At 40.4% G+C, this 19,215-nt stretch overlaps 2 protein-coding genes across 2 annotated transcripts in view; one reads left to right on the forward strand and one right to left on the reverse strand.

Annotated features, from left to right (window-relative positions):
- Nucleotides 1–2,890: 2,890 nt before the first annotated feature.
- Nucleotides 2,891–5,546, forward strand: LOC308079482 (E3 ubiquitin-protein ligase TRIM39-like). The gene is made up of 2 exons (XM_080421002.1): nucleotides 2,891–2,999; nucleotides 3,896–5,546. Exon 2 carries the CDS (start codon nucleotides 3,898–3,900, stop codon nucleotides 5,533–5,535), a length of 1,638 nt encoding a protein of 545 aa, XP_080277128.1. The 5' UTR covers nucleotides 2,891–2,999; nucleotides 3,896–3,897; the 3' UTR covers nucleotides 5,536–5,546.
- A 1,597-nt stretch (nucleotides 5,547–7,143) lies between these two features.
- cog5 (component of oligomeric golgi complex 5) overlaps nucleotides 7,144–19,215 on the reverse strand; it is an 85,660-nt gene continuing 73,588 nt past the window's right edge. The window contains exons 17-22 of the mRNA XM_080420665.1: nucleotides 14,163–14,266; nucleotides 12,922–13,159; nucleotides 11,646–11,722; nucleotides 11,301–11,427; nucleotides 9,678–9,757; nucleotides 7,144–8,487 (exon numbers count right to left, since the gene is read on the reverse strand). Of these exons, the coding sequence (XP_080276791.1) occupies nucleotides 8,361–8,487; nucleotides 9,678–9,757; nucleotides 11,301–11,427; nucleotides 11,646–11,722; nucleotides 12,922–13,159; nucleotides 14,163–14,266 (753 nt within the window). The 3' untranslated portion in view covers nucleotides 7,144–8,360. The remainder of the gene's footprint in view (nucleotides 8,488–9,677; nucleotides 9,758–11,300; nucleotides 11,428–11,645; nucleotides 11,723–12,921; nucleotides 13,160–14,162; nucleotides 14,267–19,215) is intronic.

The raw sequence follows: 19,215 nt of genomic DNA on the forward strand, positions 1-19,215 counted from the left end.
GGCCTCAGTTGGCCTAATTTTCTAGAGGAGCCCCCTGACCTTTGGGCCCCTGGGCCTGGGCCCAACAGGTCCGTTCAGGGATCGAGCTCTGTCGGTCTTGCGTCCTCCACAGACAGATATTTGTGGTTTTTCGGTTCTTGGAAACCGTTGGTCTGACTAACTTCCCCCTCAGTACTGCACACCCCCAGGACATAATGAGACACACATGTCAAAGATTAAGTTGTTTGGTCACAAAGACATAATATAGATAGATATTCACAAATATTTTTTGGTCTTGTTAATTAAAATATGATGTAACAAGACCAAGACTGATGTCATATTGTTGATGTCATTGTGGGGACTGTGATTGGTGTAGGTGTTCGATCAGCTAAGATGTGTATTTTACTATGGGGGACATACATAAAGTAAATACATATTTGGCCGAAATTGTGGAGGGGGGGGGGTAGTAAATACTGACAAATGTTGTCGCAGATGGCTCACTCCTTTGGTGCCACGTTGTGAAAGCTTAATTGGTTGGTTAGTCAGGGGATATTTCAAAAATCTGGGAATAAATTCCTTACCAAGAAATGTCTTCACCAATGTGTTTGTAAAAGTGTCTAGTAACACATCTCATAAAGACTGAAATGCAGTTTCCCTAGGGGAATTTTTGACAGCTGCTGAAAGTTGGGGTACCCACCATAACCTTATGCGGGGGGAAAAAAACTAAATTTAATTCTGTTTTAAGTAGCATGTGAGGGGTCAAACTAGGGTGTTTTTATGATTCTGAATCCATTGCAAGCATTTGTTTTGCACCAAAACCACTCCTTGGGCTTAAAACGGCCATAGCCAACCTTTTCCAAGTCATTTGTTTGTGTAAAAAGCCCATTGAAATTGGGCCGTTTTTAGCCCAAGGAGTGGTTTTGGTGCAAAATAAATGCTTGCAATGGATTCAGAATCATAAAAACACCCTAGTTTGACCCCTCACATACTACTTAAAACAGAATTAATCCCCCGCATAAGGTTATGGTGGGTACCCCAACTTTCAGCAGCTGTCAAAAATTCCCCTAGGGAAACTGCATTTCAGTCTTTGTGAGATGTGTTACTAGACACCTTTACAAACACATTGGTGAAGAAATTTCTTGGTAAGGAATTTATTCCTAGATATGACATTATTCTGATAATATTCCCTGACTAAGTTCATACAAATACTATACAAATATAAAAGTTTGTTTACCGTAAATTTCGGACTATAAGCCGCGACTTTTTTCCCATTTTTCGACCCTGCGGCCGGCTTATCTATGGATTTTTACAGCTAACGGCCACTAGGGGACCTCCTAAATCTATGGATTTTACACCCGCGGCTTATAGTCAAGTGCGGCTTATATATGTTCCAAACATTCAATTTAGCTGCTGCGGCTTATAGTCAGGTGCGGCTTATAGTGCGAAAATTACGGTAATTAAGCTTATTTCTCATCATTCAACTTGATCATTAGACAGATGTTCATCCCCTAATGTAAATGATGGATTGGAGAGTTGTTAATGCATGATGGGACTAAAATTTATTTTCCTATCTAAAGTGATAGGGGCCTTTCAGCTGGAGAAAGCTGCAAGGATCAGCATAACATACAGCCAAACGTTTGGTATGACTCTCGCTGTAAATGTTAAGAAGGCTAGAGCCATGACGTGTGTAATAGAGCATTATACTGTAAAACACAAGACAGTACCACTGACTATCCCACTAACAAATTGCCCACAATTTCAGCCCACAATAGCCATGGGTATACAATACACACTAATGCCCAGCCATATGCTAGATATCTTTCACCTAGCCTTATTATTTGTATGGATACTCTGATCATCTGAATCGTCATTTATAATTAATCACTGATCATGTCTCATCTCACTCTCTCTTACACACACACACACACACACACACACACACACACACACACACACACACACACACACACACACACACACACACACACACACACACACACAGTCATTGTTGTTGAGGGTGTTGTTCACAAAGTAATTCAACTGTTTCCACTCTTGCTTTTAGCTGATTTTATTGGTTGATTTTTAAATCTCTGTGTTGTTATCCATGGCCTCACTGTACTGCCTGATTCACTGCCTTTTTGCTATTATTTTAATGTCGTTTTATGCTTTTGCTTTTCTTTTTTGCTTTATTGTTAAATTAGTTGTAACTGTAATTGTAGTCTTGCTCTGTAAAGCACTTTGAGCTGCATTTCATGTCCTGAAAGGTGCTATACAAATACAGTTTATTATTAATTAAAATATACAATACATGCAAGTATCCGTCTACACTGCTGTAGAATCTTGAACAATGTAGACAGATAGTTGATCGTGTTAAATTGTCACAGTATCGGCCTCTTTAATCTACTGGTACTGTGATCATCAATCACATCACTCATCATACTCACCCACCTCTGTCTCTCACCCCCTCTCACAATGGTGAGCAACCACTCAAACCCCCTTCACTTCGAGATTGTGGGAAGGTTCAGACATGCTTACTGTGCGTTGTCTTGTTATTGTATGTTGTATGCTGTATATTGAATTATGTTTTGCCAATTATTGACGGTGTTGCATTGAATGTGATGTCTTTTTGGGGTCTGTTCATAATTCAAACATCCCATTATTCCGACTTCCCAATAGTTACCTTTTTTCTTGCCCTGTAATCGGTATATTAACTTCTCTGCTGTCTTTCCCTTCCCCTGGAAACTCATTTAACACCCCCGTGACCACCGGCGAGCTGATAAGTAAAGTTGATTAACTTAACCTAGTTAATCAAAATATAACAAGGCGGGACAAACGGTGGCCAATCAATGATGACAGCGGATCCGGTGATATAGGGTCAGTTTGCCAAAAGCGGGTATCTAAATGGGAAGCAGCCTACTTGAGGAGGCCAACACTGCATCTACTTGCTGGTCATCAGACTCAGGACTCCAGTCACAGTGCCGGGGGAAAAAAAAGCTGACACCTACAGTATTAATTGCGAGGTACCGTATGCTCATTTAATGTTTAATTATGTCAACTTTTCCCCTGAATTTGTGAAAAATTAATTCAGTCACTTAGCAGCTAAATATAGGCAAACTGCACAGTATAGTCTGCTAGCTTGACTGCAAACCAACCACCAGTTGTGTTTTTATTGGTCTATTTATTTGATGTTTGATCTGTGATGTACGTTTTAAAAACTTTAAAAACATTTTCTTGGAGATAAATGATACGTTTTTTCTTTTTACATTTTATGAATTACAGTAGCTCATGTTTTTTTTTGAGTATTTAGGGAGGGAAATTGCATTTAAATTCTGTAAATACTTTTACAATATATTTGTATTATTGTTAATAAAAAAATGCCGAAATATTTCAATTAGTTACATAAAAAACCTATACTGTGTAGATAGAAATAAAATAATTAGGTCAAAATGTTTTCTTTTTGATATTTTAAGGGGGTCCAAACTGTCAGTTAAGGGAAAATAAGAAGAGTCACAGACATAACTTTAGATAGAAGAAAAAAGTTAACTATGAACGTGAACTAGTTCAAATCTGTGTAGTTTCAATCTGTGTTTAGTGAACGTTTTGAGCTAGTGAACTTGCACAACATGGTCAATAACTTGTCTAAAGTGAAAGGAGCCTAAATCACAACTCTGCTGTGACTACACAATCACAACAGCTATACAGATATACAGTACAGGCGAGTTAACTGAATTAAATGTGTACAAAATAATAAGTTCTCCAGTTTAATTTAGCCTTAACATTCTACATTCCAAAGAATTGTTGCTGAAGTGGGCTAAGTGTAATGTTCAGTCAAGTAGATATTGTAATACATAAAATAAAATAAAAAGTACTATATATTTTTCCAGTGTTTCACACTTTCTTTATTCTCAATTTGTAGAAATGGCCTCTACCAGCAGTCTCCTGTCTGAAGAGCAGTTCCTGTGTACTATCTGTCTGAATGTGTTCACTGATCCAATCACGGCTCCATGTGGACACAACTACTGCAAAACCTGCATCACACATTACTGGGACACTAATGACCTGTGCGAGTGCCCCATTTGTAAGGAGGTTTTTGACAAAAAACCCAAGCTAAGGGTCAACACGTTCATATCTGATATAGTTGCTCAGTTTAGAAAGTCTGCTCAAGTGGAAGTTAAAACCAACACAAACCAAGAACCTGCTAAACCAAATGAAGTCTCCTGTGATGTCTGTACTGAGACCAAACTCAAGGCCCTGAAGTCCTGCTTGGTGTGTCTGACCTCCTACTGTGAGACTCACCTGGAGCCTCATCAGAGAGTCACAGCGTTAAAACGACACAAACTAATTGACCCTGTGAAGAACCCGGAAGAATGTATGTGTAAGATACATGAGAGACCTCTGGAGCTGTTCTGTAAGAGATGCCTCATTTGTATTTGTCAGTTGTGCACTGAGTCAGACAAGGTACATCAAGTTTTATCTCTGAAAGAGGCATATGAAGGAAAGAAGGCTGAGCTGGGAAAGACAGAGGCTGAAGTTCAGCAGATGATCCAGGAGAGACAACTGAAGGTTCAGGAGATTGAACACTCAGTAGAGCTCGGCAAGAAAGATGCAGACAGAGAGATGGCAGACAGTGTGCAGGTCTTCACTGCTCTGATCAGCTGTATTGAGAGAAGCCAGGCTGAGCTCATTGATGTGATTGAAGAGAAGCAGAAAACAACAGAGAAACAGGCTGAAGGCTTCATTAAAGAGCTGCAACACGAAATCACTGAGTTAAAGCAGAGAAGCTCTGAGCTGAAGCAGCTCTCACACACTGAAGACCACCTCCACCTCCTCCACAACTTCCAATTAATCAACACCCCTCCACCTACCATTGACTGGACAAAGGTCAATGTCCCTCAGTCTTCATATGTGGGGACTGTGAGGACAGCTGTGGCTCAGCTGGTGACACTCGGTGAAGAGATGGAGAAGGAGCTGGGTGATGCTGAGCTGAGGAGGGTCCAGCAATATGCAGTGGATGTAACTCTGGACCCTGATACAGCAAACTGCAAACTCATCCTGTCTGAGGATGGAAAACAAGTGCATTATGGCGGCATTAAGAAGAATCTCCTAAACTACAGAAAGAGATTCTCCTTTTGTGTCTGTGTCTTAGGAAAACAAAGCTTCTCCTCAGGAAGATTTTACTTTGAGGTTCAGGTTAAAAGGAAGACTGGCTGGACCATAGGAGTGGCCAGAGAGTCCATCAACAGGAAGGGACACATCACAATGAGCGCTGATGATGGTTACTGGGCCGTATGGTTGAGGAACGGAAATGAGTACGAGGCTCTTGCTGTCCCTCCTGTCCTCCTCTCTGTTACAGAGAGGCTCCAGAAAGTGGGAGTGTTTGTGGATTACGAGGGGGGTCTGGTCTCCTTTTATGATGTGGAGGCCAGAGTTCTAATCTACTCTTTCACTGGCTGCACCTTCAGTGATAAACTCTATCCGTTCTTCTGTCCTCATCTTAATAACGATGGCAAAAACTCTGCTCCTCTGATAATTGCTCCTGTCAGTCACACAGATTAGACTAATCCTCAGCTTTACAGCACATGAAAAGGCTAGTTTTCATTTAACAGATGTATTCTAACCGATTGACTGCCAGAATTATTTCAGATTTTTAGCTGTTGCCTCAATGCCTGCCAGAGATTTTTCATTGAAAAAAAAAAAGTACTCAGGAGCCGAGATACAGAATTTTTAAGTTTTAAGTAACAAGGAAGTGGATGGGAGTCTAGATCTCCAAAAAATCATATCTCCTTGGTCTTTGGGTCAAAAAAAAAAAAAAAAAAAGAAAGAAAAAGTGATGGATTCTAAAGAACGCATATATGCGTTATTGGCAGGCAAAGTGTTGTTAAACACAAGAACTTAAATTGTACATGTCTGAAATACAGCCAAAGACCGTTCACCATCGAAGCGAGCATTTTGATTAAAATGTATTCCCTGGCTGTGCGGCTGTAGAAATCATGTCTACATTTCTTTCTTGGTACAAGGATGTGATTGTATATTTTATGGCATTTATTATTCTGCAGGAATAATGTCCAACAGGAATAACAACAATTTATTGTCAGTCTTGTACCTCAATGCAAATACTATTGAACAGTTAATTGAAATATATAAATGCCTGATTCTGATGTTAATTGTCACAATCCTGTTTCTGGTTTGACACGAATTCTGACCTGAAGGTCAAGATTCAATTTATCCCCTGAGCAAGCAGGCAGCCTCTATTAGCTCATTGGTAAACATTTCAGCACTGCACAGGAGACCCAGGTTCAAATCCGGGGTAGAGGAAAGTTACATAGTGCAGCTTTAACAATTACAGATGATTGAAAATGTGATTCTTGAAAAGAAATCAGCTATTGTAAACAATGTCCATGTTACTTTGCAGTGCAAAAAATAAACTTTCAAGAATGCTTTGTTTGTTTTTGTACATTTTTCTTAGAATGCATTATTATAAATGATGTTATATCTGGGCCTCATTGGGATATATGTGTTGACAATTCCGATAACACTTGCTATGCAAGCCATGCCTATAATGCGTTATAAACATACTTATAATGTATTATAATCTGGTTATAACACTGTATAATTACATTCTATAATGACTTGATGGCCACTCATATTGGCACATGCCAATATGAGAGTCCATTCGGGGTCTTTTAGCCAAATTCTTTTTTTGGGGGGGGGCCCAAACATTTGCCATGTTTGCCTCTCCTGACAGTGCGCCCCTGAGCACACATCTATGACGCGCACGCATGTGCATGCGCACGGGAAAGACGCCGTTCGGTTTAAGTCCACATCTGATTAACAAAACAAACCAAACGTGACGTGCCTACCTGCAAGCACAGAGGACATAGACAGAGCGAGAGAGGAATAGACACAGAGACACCATGCACCTACCTGTACGTATGACGTACAGAAGAGAGATGCCCTTCAGTTAAAGCTCACATCAACATACTAAAGTTTAGTATGTTGATGTTAATCAACACACCAGACACGGATATTGAGCGATAGAGACAGAAGGATGGAGCTAGAGCGATGCAGTTTGACGCTACTGCGTCAGACAGTGTATTATTATTGGAGCGTGAATCCTGGATGGAGATTTCTAGTTAATCATAAAGTGAGGCAAGACTTGTAAGAGAAATGGCAATTGCATTTTAATTTTGTTAGCGAATGTGCATATACAAGGACATTAAAACACAAATGCATCATTAGAATAAAGATCTACAGTATGTTTCCATCCTTTTGTGCATCTGGAAAACTCAACCCTTACCGCCTATAATATCCCATAACATCATTAATAATAATAACAATAATAAAGTACAATACTAATTACAATCACCAGAAGTCTCCCAGAAATCATGTTATTTGCAGTGTAAAGGGAAATTCACATCAAGCACTATAACTATAAATACAGTTTTTAAATACCGCATTTCACTGTCCTGATAAATCTTCTTCCTATGGGAATACAATGGTACATGATTATGCAGTGGTGCAGTTTACTGTTAACTTTGCTGTTGGCATTGAGGAGGTCAAACTAAGGTAGAGGACAACCAAAACAGGCACGCTTCATGTTTTCACTCTGCATGCATGAGTGACTTTCGATTTTCTCCTCTCCAGAAAGTTCTTCAGGAAGAACTCTCCGGCTTTGTAAGACGGTCGCGCCAGGGACCCGCTGGACGTGTAGACAAAGCCCATAATCGTTTCCAACCTTCTCCCAGTGGGCAAACCTCTCAGGGGTCGCATATTCCTCCACCTTGAGGGTTGCGTTTGGTGGGCTGCATATCGTCGCTGTCGGGCAGAAACATATTCTTTTTTTCTCCGTCATTTAACCGATTTAGACCGGAAACCCCTTTACGTAACTATACCTTTCAATCCGGGAACCCCTTTTGGGGTAGTTGTTGCTATGTACAGTATATAGCAACATATTTTTTTCTGAATCTTTGAATAAATATTTGAAGTTTTTCAGAAACCTTAGGTCAGGATTTAGAAGGCGTTTTTAGAATCGGCCTCAGGTCTAAATGGGTTAATGCCCTACTTTGTCATATAAGAGTTTCAAGCAAAAATAGTGAAAACAAGCTCACAATGCGTCACTATTTCTGAACATTTTCGTTTCATTCTCCTGAAAAGTAGCGGTTTTGGGCATAGGTTTCCATCTGACAGAGACGATATATACTGGCCCAGTATCAGACAGTCCCACCCCTGCTTCCAGCAGCTCTTGTCCGGGTATTGAGTATCTGTTATAACTCAAGACAATGGCAAGAGTCCACACCACAACTACTGTATGAAATAAACAGACAACGGTGAACGATATAGTTATAGTGCTGGGTGTGAACGGCCCAGCAGCTCTAGTGCGTTCATGCTCTGGCCTCCTGGGGACCACTGGTGGCTCTCTGTAACAGTTGGAGCATGATGGGATAGATGGGCGCAAACTCTTTCCCCTGGCGAGCTCTCACGCACTGGACGTAGGCCTCCAGCGCTCCCCTGAGAGAGAGAGAGAGAGAGAGAGAGAGAGAGAGAGAATGAATGAGTTTATTTCTAACATAAATTAACTCTCTCAGTGCCACACAACGAGATATCCCGAGTTTTTTCTGGATGCCCTTTTTTTTTAATGTTCAGAACCCAAGATATCATTATCTGAAGATTTGCAGCTCCATCCACTCCTTGTTTAACTTATAACTGAAAAAGGCTGTATCTCGCTTCCTAAGCACTTTTTTTTTACTTTGAAAAATAATTGCTGGCACAGTATGAACATATTTTTTTATTTCATTGGCACTGAGAGAGTTAAACAGATAAAATACAAAACAAACAAAAAACACGTGTGACAAAACAACAATGTTTTGAAAAGTAGGATGTACATGTAAACTTCTACCCCCCTCTCACCAATGCAAACTCTATCAACTCTTAACTATTACAATTGCATACGCAACCCGAACATTTCCACTCGATGTTCAAATAAAACAACAATAACAACAGTAATAGTAATAGAATAAAAATAAAAAAACAATTGTATACGCAACCCGAACATTTCTGCTTCATGTTCAAAGAAAACAACAATAACAACAACAGTAATAGTAATAAAATAAATAAATAAAACCCACGAGAGAGAGAAAAATATAATCCGCATTGCTATATTTTAACCACCAGGGGCCGCTCCTTCGCCACACTTAACTCGACTTAGCAGGATGACAACATGCTCCACAATTCCAGAGTTCCTCAACATGCTTTTGCTCAGCGGTTCTCAACCTTTTCTAGATAAGGGCCCACTTCAAAATCTCGAAAGTGTTTTGCGGCCCAGCCATCTGACCACTTAACACGGCTGCCGCGTGAAGTGGTCAGATGGGTGGGCCGCGTGCATTTTCAGAGCATGTCTCTTTTAATGCTCAATCAATCGATTGTGTTCCCGGCTTGGATCAATGGAACTAACATAGTGTAAGTTCCAGTTTATCGGTATCAATGTGAAAACACATTTTTGAAGGATTTAAAGAAAACAAAAATACCATGACATTTCTTTTACATTTTTATATGAATGTTATATCATCAATAAAATCTGATTGTTTTGTCATTTATTTGGGGCCCCACTTGCAATATCCCCCACAGCCCACAGGTTGGGAACAGTTACTTTATTACATGTTCATGATTGTAAGAGTCAGGTGAAGGGTAGGGTAGCTTACCTGATGAGGGTCAGCCTGTCCTTCTCTGAAGGATGGTCATCCATCCACTGGGAGTAGCGGGCAATAGACCACTCTGCCCTCTGTGTAGAGACAGGCCTCAAGTTCAAATCCACACTCTCACGCTCCACAAAGGAAATCTCATTTGCATTATGGAGCTAAGGGCATTCTCACAATAAACAAACTCTACCAAGCAGCACTGTGCCGTGATGAAAACAGACGAGGACTAACAGTGGTATCTGTTAGAGTTGGGCAAGTAGTACCAGTGGTGGAAAAAGTACATTTTTTTTTACTTGAGTAAAAGTATCAATACTGCAATGTAGAAAACACTCTGTTACAAGTAAAAGTCCAGAATTTAAAATATACTTGAGTAAAAGTACAAAAGTATTGGTATCAAAATGTACTTAAAAGCACCAAAAGTAGAAAGTACTCATTATGCAGAATGTTCCATTCCACAAGTTTTCAAATGTATAAAATGTATACAAATCTTTTGAAAATAGCAGATCTACAAGCTCACAATGCGCCGCATTGTGAGTAAAACAAGCGAAGAAGTAAAAACACTTCTTCGCTTTTTCGCTCCGTGGAAGCTTGCATTGACTTTATAAGGTTTAAAAAAAAACGCATGATTATTCGCATGAAAAATTCGCCCCCGGTGTGTAAGGAGCTTAACTAGTAACTAAAGTTTTCAAATAATGGAGTAAAAACACAAAAAGTACAATATTTGCCTGAGATGAAGTAAAAGTACAGAAAATTGGAAATATTCCAGTAAAGTAAAAATACATAAAAAAATTACTTAAGTACAGTACTTGAGTAAATGCACTTAGTTACTTTACACCACTGGCAAGTACTGTATACTGTATGTCAAGATAAGATAGAGATTTAGGAGGGAACAAATCCCCAAATCTTTGGATAGAGATTTATGCCTGAGTCGGACGGTGTTGGTACACCTTTGGAAGAGGTCATGCATTGCTGGGGCCTTATAAGCCTGTGCGCAGCCTTAGATCCTCAGATAGGGCCCTCTCTGGTCGTCCCTAAAACTAATACTAAAACTCTCATTATCGGGGAGATCAGGCTTTTGCTGTCTGCGCACCTAGGCTGTGGAACGCCCTGCCTGAAGAGCTAAGGCTATAAGTTATTATTGTCTTAAGACCTTTGTAATACCTAAAAAAGACAACATTACTGCATCAAAAGTAATCAACAAACTATACTATAAAACCGGTCAAACATTGGCTAAATTGTCAAATACACAGCATTTTGTAACTTTGGGGTTGTCAGGAGTTACTGTGAGAGCTGGTGCTGTATTTAGACACTAATCAGCTATGGTATCATTCCGTCGTTTCTCTCTGATGGACCGAGTCAGAATTTAAGCTGAATCGTGTGGGTAATGGGTTGCATCATTAAGCATACTGTTGTGCGTAGGTGAATATACACACATACTTTTGGAACATCAACCTTTATTCAGCTGACGAGAAAGCTCTAAGCAACACAGTGTTGGAGACAGAGGGGAGCAGGTGCTCACTCAACATGGACCAAGGGCCACAGAGTCTGTGCAAGGATGAGATTTTTTTGAAGAGGAAGAAGAAGTGCTGAGAAGATGAGTACTGGCTGAGTAGTAGAGTAGAGTACCTGGTGAGGGGACTTCAGCTCAGGAGGGGCTCTTGTGAAGAAGAAGTGCAGCAGAGTGCTGTAGGGGATCAGGTCTCCAACGACCGGACTGCTGGCTATCAACTCACTGGTCTGAAACAGCAAGGGCCTGCCGCACACACACACACACACACACATTTTTTGTGTTAGGCTACAGACTACTGAAAAGCCTAAAGCTTGGAACATACTCCACGCAAGTACGTAAAGGCAAATGACAACGCCTCTATATGACATAGTGCTGCTATTATTATTATTATCATGTACATACTATGTATAGCACTATATGAATATTTATTTTTCACACATCTCACTACATAAAATACACACCTGAAGGAGCGTAACATACGGTAAGGTTTCCCCAACTCAGACACTCGCCTGCACATTGGAGCCACTGCCAGCTCCATCTGAAGGATGCACGCACACGCACACACACACACAAATAAATAAATACTGCTACTACTAATAATGACAATAATTATATTATTATTATGATTATTATAATATTAATCATGATAATGACAACAAAAACAAAATAATAATAATTTAAAAAAAAAGTTTTATTTAGTTTAACCACTTAACTCTGCGGCACTATTTTGGGCATGGCATTATTGTGGCATGGCATTATTGTAAAAAAAAAAAATAGCTACTGGCCTCAGCTACAGGCTATGGCTATGGGGTCCTTGCCCATGCCAGCTTGTGATGGACATTTTCAACAAACAAAATGTTTGCCACGGACATACAAAATGAGTGGTCAATAATATTACCAGAAACACAGCCCTAAATGGACATTATACTAGTCCAATAGACACGATGGAGAACACATGCTGTGTTTTTAAAGAGGGAGAGTGGTTAGTCCTCATTCCTAGTAGTTTATTTTATTTTATTAAGATATTAAGAAGGAAAGCTGAGAAGGAAGGCGTAGATGGAACAATATGTAACCCAGCCCAGTTTAAAAAATTGCTTTAAAAGTCAAGTTTATTATCATTATTTCCATGGCCATCTCTGTACTTATGTCCAATTTCTGCTTCACTTTCTTCTTCTTTCTAAATTGAACTAATGGCTTTGAACCTTTCAAAGCATTAAAGACAATCAGAGAAGAGAAGAATTGTCATATGGACATGAGTCATTCAGACAGATTTTTCCAGGCCCAGTCATTAGGCAGGCACATCCGCCACTGTTTGGTACCTGGTTTAATAAGGTTTGAATACCTGTCTGGCAGTGTCTTTATTAGAGTGTTAATGTCTAAGGACATTTCGGAAACGCAGCTCTTATCCTATTAACTAAGTTAAAATCAGGTCATTCATTGGCATGGAAGATTTTGCTTGGTTCTCAAAGTGGGGTCCTTGAGTGGGTTCCAGGGGCTCCCCAGCAAAACTGCTTAATAGCATCAAAATCAGTGTAACCACTTTAAACCTATTTTATACATCACCAGCACACGTTTGAAACCACTAACCCCTGGGCATTTGACTGAGGCAATGAGATAGAAAAAACGGACACACTCAAGTAAAGTAAAAGTAAGACAAAATCACGCTTAAGTACAGTACTTGAGTAAATGTACTTCCACATGTGCGCACCGACCCCGGAAGAGGAACCCGTCCCTCACCTGTGCAAAGTCGGCGGCCAGTCTCATCTTGCCTCCCTCGCCGAGCGGGCGCAGCAGGCTGGCGTGGCGCAGGAACAGCAGGATGGCGCGCTGGGCGATGGCCTCCGTGTTGTCATAGATGAAGTCCACGCACTGGAAGTGACAGAAGTAGTCGGCCATCACCCTGGAGATGAACCCCTGAAGCTCCTTCATGTACAGGGAGCAGGGGACGTCAGGCTTATCGGGGCTGTTCAGGGACCTGCAGGAGACACGCACACGCACACACACACACGCACACACACACACACACGCACACACACACACAGACGCTCAATATCCGATCACATGGAGGCTTAGACTGTGTCGATACAGATTACAAGCTGCTATCGGGAGGATTGCCACGTCAATACGACTTTGTCAGTGTTCCGTTTTGACTGCATGTCATAATTATGACGAGTAAATGAGATGATCACGTTCATCGGATGTATCTCAAAGGCGTATAAGTAGTAGATGTTTTTGAATTGCCTGTACAGCCCTTTGGTTCAGCTTGCCTGTTTGTAAACGTGCTATATAAATAAAGCTTGATTTGATTTGATAATATGCTGTAAATTATACTGTATATCGTATTTGCATGTCCAGCTAAGATACACAAGAGCCTTTATCAACTACCTGTACATGTACAGCAAATGGAAAATTTTAAAATACAATTTAATAATAATAAAGTTATGGCTCCCGTTGTTAGTGGGTACGAAATTATGTTGAGAATGGATGGAACTGCGTGTGTGTACTTGTATTACTATACTTGTGAGGGCCAAATGTCCCACAAATATAGTAGAATTTCAGAAATAGACATTGTGAGGACCTTTTTCCTGGTCCTCACAAGAAAAATAAAGGTTTTAAGGTTTTAAAAAGATTGGAGTAGGCTTACAATTAGGAAAATATTTAGATTGGGGTTAGGGTTAGACATTTACGGGTTAGCTTTAGGGGTTAGGGTTGGAGTTATGCCTGATTCATACTTAGTTGCGCACCGGTGTCGCACACTGAAATTAGCTGATCCACAAGCTCAGTGCGTTGCAGCGCAATGAATTGTGAGCTAGATCGGTTATTTATGGCCTTAGGGCTAAAAATGTTATAAAATGATGTCCTTACAAGTATAGTAAGTAAGTGTATTAATATGTACGTGTGTGTGTGTGTGTGTGTGTGTGTGTGTGTGTGTGTGTGTGTGTGTGTGTGTGTGTGTGCATGAGGCTGTGTGTCCTGACCCAGAGAAGTCCTCCTGGTGCAAAGTGATGATGATGGCTTCTATGGAGTCACTGACGGACTGCAGTAGAGGCTGCACCGCACTGCTCATCAGGGCCTGCACTCCCTGATGAATACATACATACATACATATATCAGTTGAGGCATTAACTTTAGTTTGACTTGGTTCCACAGATAAATATTGTGAAAATAGCTTGTAGATCGGCTATTCTCAAAATTGTTGCCGCTTTCGTACTGTAGGTAATAATTGACAATTGTTATAGTATAGTATAGTTTGTTGATTACTTTTGACATAGTCATGGTAATATTTTTATTTTAGAGGTATTAAAAAGGCCTTAAAAGTCCTTACATTGTCACTTAAGAAATGTGCAGATACCCTTTATACACTTATACTGTATGTTGGTTTGTTTACTGTTGAGTGAGAAAACAATGATCATCTGGGGACCCCCCAAAATCATTTGGGGACCCAGGGGAACCAGTGTCCTAGAGGGAAGGACATAAAAAATAAATAAAAATACAGACGTTGAAAAATCGCATCACAGCAAGCTCTGCGGCACAGATACCGCAGAGCAGAATCAGGCCAATACCCAGTGGTGGAAGGTAACTAAGTACATTTACTCAAGTACTGTATTAAGTACAGTTTTGAGGTGCTTTTACTTACTTGAGTATGTACATTTTTCAATGCTTTATACTTCTGCTCCACTACATCTCAGAGCAAATGTGTGATAGCTTTAGTTACAAGTTACCTTATAGATTTAGATTATTATTGCAAAACATACATTAACCAGTTAACGGTAAATGGTAAATGGTGCATTTATATAGCGCTTTTATCAAAAGCGCTTTACATAGATTGTGCATTACATTCACCCATTCACACACACATTCATACATCGATGGTGGAGGAAACCATGCAAGGCACCAACCTGCCCGGGATTGAACTGGGAACCTTGCGATTCCCATCCGGCCGCTCTACCGGCCACTCTACCCCTGAGCCACAGCCACCCCTTTAAGTTAAGCCCTACAATGCCGTCGCGAAGCGAATTGTTGTAAACTTGTAGATCTGCTATTTTCGAAAAATTGTGACAATTTCTTTTAGCTTGTAGCTTCAAATGATTGACTGTTTTGTACATTGGATATCAAAGAATAAAATAAATCTACAAAGTAACTTGCAACTAAAGCTATCAAGTTATTAGATCTCCTATTGTCGAAATATCTTGTACACATTTTGAAATATTTTGATGCATGAGGACTTACTTTTGGTACTTTAGGTATTTTGATGCCAACACTTTTGTACTTTTACTAAAAATGTCTATATTGTGGTATTGCTACTTTTACTTACAGTAAATACAAAAATAATAATATGAGTACTTCTTCCACCACTGCCAATACTTACACCCAGAACAGGGCAAGTCTTCTGAAGCCCAACCCCAGATCCCAGCTCCCAGACAGCCACAGCAGAGCCACACAACCAAATTAAAAGAGCACTTGACCCATTTTCAACCTTATCTTCATATAATTGGTCCTCACTGATGTTCATTATAAGATGGCATCATTTCTGTCAACTCACTCTGGTAGGTATTGATGGGATATGGACATGCGGATTCCAAGCTAACAGAAACTACAGCCTTTATCTTCCTGGAAAGTTACCATGCTGAAATAGAAGCCATTGTCGTTGCCATGTTGCATTAATAACAATTCTGAACTGTCCACAGCCCTCCCCTGAGACAGAGTTTGCATAGACAGAAATTGAGCCATTTTATAATGAGCATTAGTGAGGACCAATTATACTGTACATACTGTAGGTTGAAAATGGGCGAAGTGGTCCTTTTTTTTCTCTCCCCAACAACTATGTCTTCAGGTCATCGCGGTTGCCACAGCAACTCAACGGGTGGCTATTTCAGGGAACGGCTGGTGCGTGATTGGCCGACGGAATGACATTTGACGAGCACTGCGTTACGTGGTGGACAGTAACATTGCCTTGAGTTCTGCACATAGACCCTATATGGTTGTGTGGAATCCCACAGGGCTCTATACTAGTGGCTTGTCTGTTTTCGCTCTACATTAAATATCGTCGCTGAACATAGCCGATCTACAAGCTCACAATGCGTCGCGCTGCGACGCATTGTGAGCTTGTAGATCTGCTATTTCCCCCACAATACTGATGCTGGGATTTAAGTGGCTAAGTACATTTCTTGTGTGAGTAACTTGAGCATTTGTATTTTTTGGATACTTATGACATTCACCCCACTAAAATATATTGTATTGTACTTTTGACTCCAATACATTTCTAGGAAGGGAAAAAAGTACATTATGAATTAACCACTTATGCCAATTAAAATATAGTGAAAATAGCAGATATAATATAAGCTTGTGTGTTGCGATGTGACACATTGTGAGCTTGTAGAGCTGCTGTTTTCACTATTAGTGTTATTGTTACTGAACATTCCTGGAAAATCTTACAGCCATGCATTGATATTAACAAGAACATGTACTTTGTAATTTGTACTTTTGGATACATAAAGGAGCATCACGCCAATGTTCAACCGTATCTTTATATAACTGGTCTTCATTCATGCTCATTATAAGAGCATGAATGAGGACCAGTTATATAAAGATAATTATGCACAATTCCCATCTACTCATTCTGTGTGTCATTGGTGGGCTGTGGACAGTTCAGACACCTGCCTACCACCAATGACATCATCGATGGGGATTCTAAGCTAATAGAAACTATAGCCTTTCTCTTACTGGAAAGTTAACATGCTCAAATACAGTAGAACACATTGTCATCAATAAAAAAAACATTAGTAAGAAATATTGTTTGAAGGTAGGCACGGCAGGTTTCTGAAGGTAGGCAGGCTTCTGAACTGTCCATAGCCCCGGTGCCATTTTATAATAATAATAATAATATTTTTTATTTTCATAGCACCTCACAAGAACAATGTCAAAAAGTGCTTGACAGAAGAATCCACAACTTAAACCAACAATTACAGAAAACAAGATATACATTCAAACTAAGAGGGCTGGGGGTTAACAGCAGCTTTATAAAGGTGAGTTTTCAAACAGGGCACAGTCCTTATCTCCTCGGGCAGGGCATTCCAACATGTTGGTGCTCTCATTGCATTAATGAGCATTAGTGAGGACCAATTATATGAAGATAGGTCATGGGCGAAGTGGTCCTTCAAGTATTTTTAAAAGCATGTACTTTAGAATACTTACAGTAACCACTTAAACCCTATACTCTGTTGACCGGAGTCCCTCAGGGCTCTATAATAGTGATATCTATCTTCTCTGAAAATAGCCAATCTACTGTAGATCTGCTATTTTCTCACAATACGGATTCCGGGGTTAACAAGTGGTTAAATATTTTGAAAAAGCAAGTACTCCAGTACTTTAACTCAAGTACGTATTTGAGTGAGCAACTTTCCCTTGTAGATGAGTAATATTTCACCAGGAGTATCTATACATTGACTCAAGTACTGCAGTTGAGTGCTTTGTCCACCGTTGACTGTGTTACAGGTGCATATGAGCTGTGAAAGGAGGAGACTGGGTATTGTATTACGTATGAACTTACGTAACATGCTCGTCTGACTCTGGCACAACTTAAAGGGACACTTCACCCAAAAAAACCTTTGTTTCAATGGATTAGTCACCCCATGGAGACTTGAATTCATAGATATTTTTTTAGCTTTTTGTCTCATTCCTAAGACAATAATTTGATGACCGGCAGCGGTTCCGGTAGGCGACACAACGACTCGTTGTGTCTCCTACCGGAACCGCTGCCTACCGGTCCGCTGGTCATCAAATTATTGTCTTAGGAATGAGACAAAAACTAAAAAATATCCATGAACTCAAGTCTCCAGGTTTGTGTATGTGTGTGTGTGTGTGTGTGTGTGTGTGTGTGTGTGTGTGTGTGTGTGTGTGTGTGTGTGTGTCTGTGTGTGTGTGTGCGTGTGTGTGTGTGTGTGTGTGTGCATGTGTGCGTGCATGTGACGGGCACATTAGTACGTACGTTGGATAAGCACAGCCCCCGACATTCTGATCCTCTTATCGGCTGTTCTATCCGGGACAATCAATGCAAACTCAATATGCCTGCCGACAAGTCTGTGTGTGTGTGTGTGTGGCTTGGGTTGTAGGGGAATAGTCTAACTGTGCTATTTATATTTCCTCTTTCTGTATGTCTGTGTGTGTGTGTGTGTGTGTGTGTGTGTGTGTGTGTGTGTGTGTGTGTGTGTGTGTGTGTGTGTGTGTGTGTGTGTGTGTGTGTGTGTGCGTCCGTGCGTGCGTGGGATGCATCAATTAAGCCCCTGCCAGAAGCAGATAACCTGATCTTTGGTACAATCTCCTCTGCAAGCTCTTTGACTGCAAAGTAAAAAACTAAAAAAAGAAGAACCTAGGTGGACTGGTCTTTATGTCCTACAAACAGGCATGTGTGTTTGTGCGGGGTGTGTGTGTGTGTGTGTGTGTGTGTGTGTGTGTGTGTGTGTTCGTTCACGCACGCTCGTGAACTTACAATGGCATGTTGAAGTGAGAGCTTCCGACTTGACCTTGAGGAGGTGACAAAAGGCTCCAGAGCACATTCACAACTCACTACACAGTGCGAGGCCATTAAGCCATTAAGACCTGAGATACGATTCTACAAAGGTCTTCTAAATCCTAAATAAGTTCCTAAATACGTTTTCTGAAACACTTGCTAAATATCAGTGGTGCTCAAACTTTTTCATGTCAAGGACCCCCAAAATTATATGTTGGCCGCGGACCCCCATCTGAAAATATTTTGTTCCAGTTACAAATGTTCGCTTTAAAAATATATATATTCAAAGATTTGCACACATTGTCATGATTTTTCAAAAATAGCAGATCTACAAGCTAATACCGCGGCACTTGAGCTAGTATATCTGCTATTTTTATATATAGCCAAAGAAATCTAAAATGACAGAGATGCGTTCCCGGTCGTAATGGGTTAAGCATTAAGTGTAAATGGACACATAAAGAAGAAAGCGCTGCCTGTTGTCCTTGGCTGTCATGTAAAAAGCATGTATGCGTAGTCGTGTA

Source organism: Gymnoscopelus braueri (assembly GCF_963280865.1).
Source record: "Gymnoscopelus braueri genome assembly, chromosome: 23".
In the NCBI taxonomy this organism is placed as follows: domain Eukaryota; kingdom Metazoa; phylum Chordata; class Actinopteri; order Myctophiformes; family Myctophidae; genus Gymnoscopelus; species Gymnoscopelus braueri.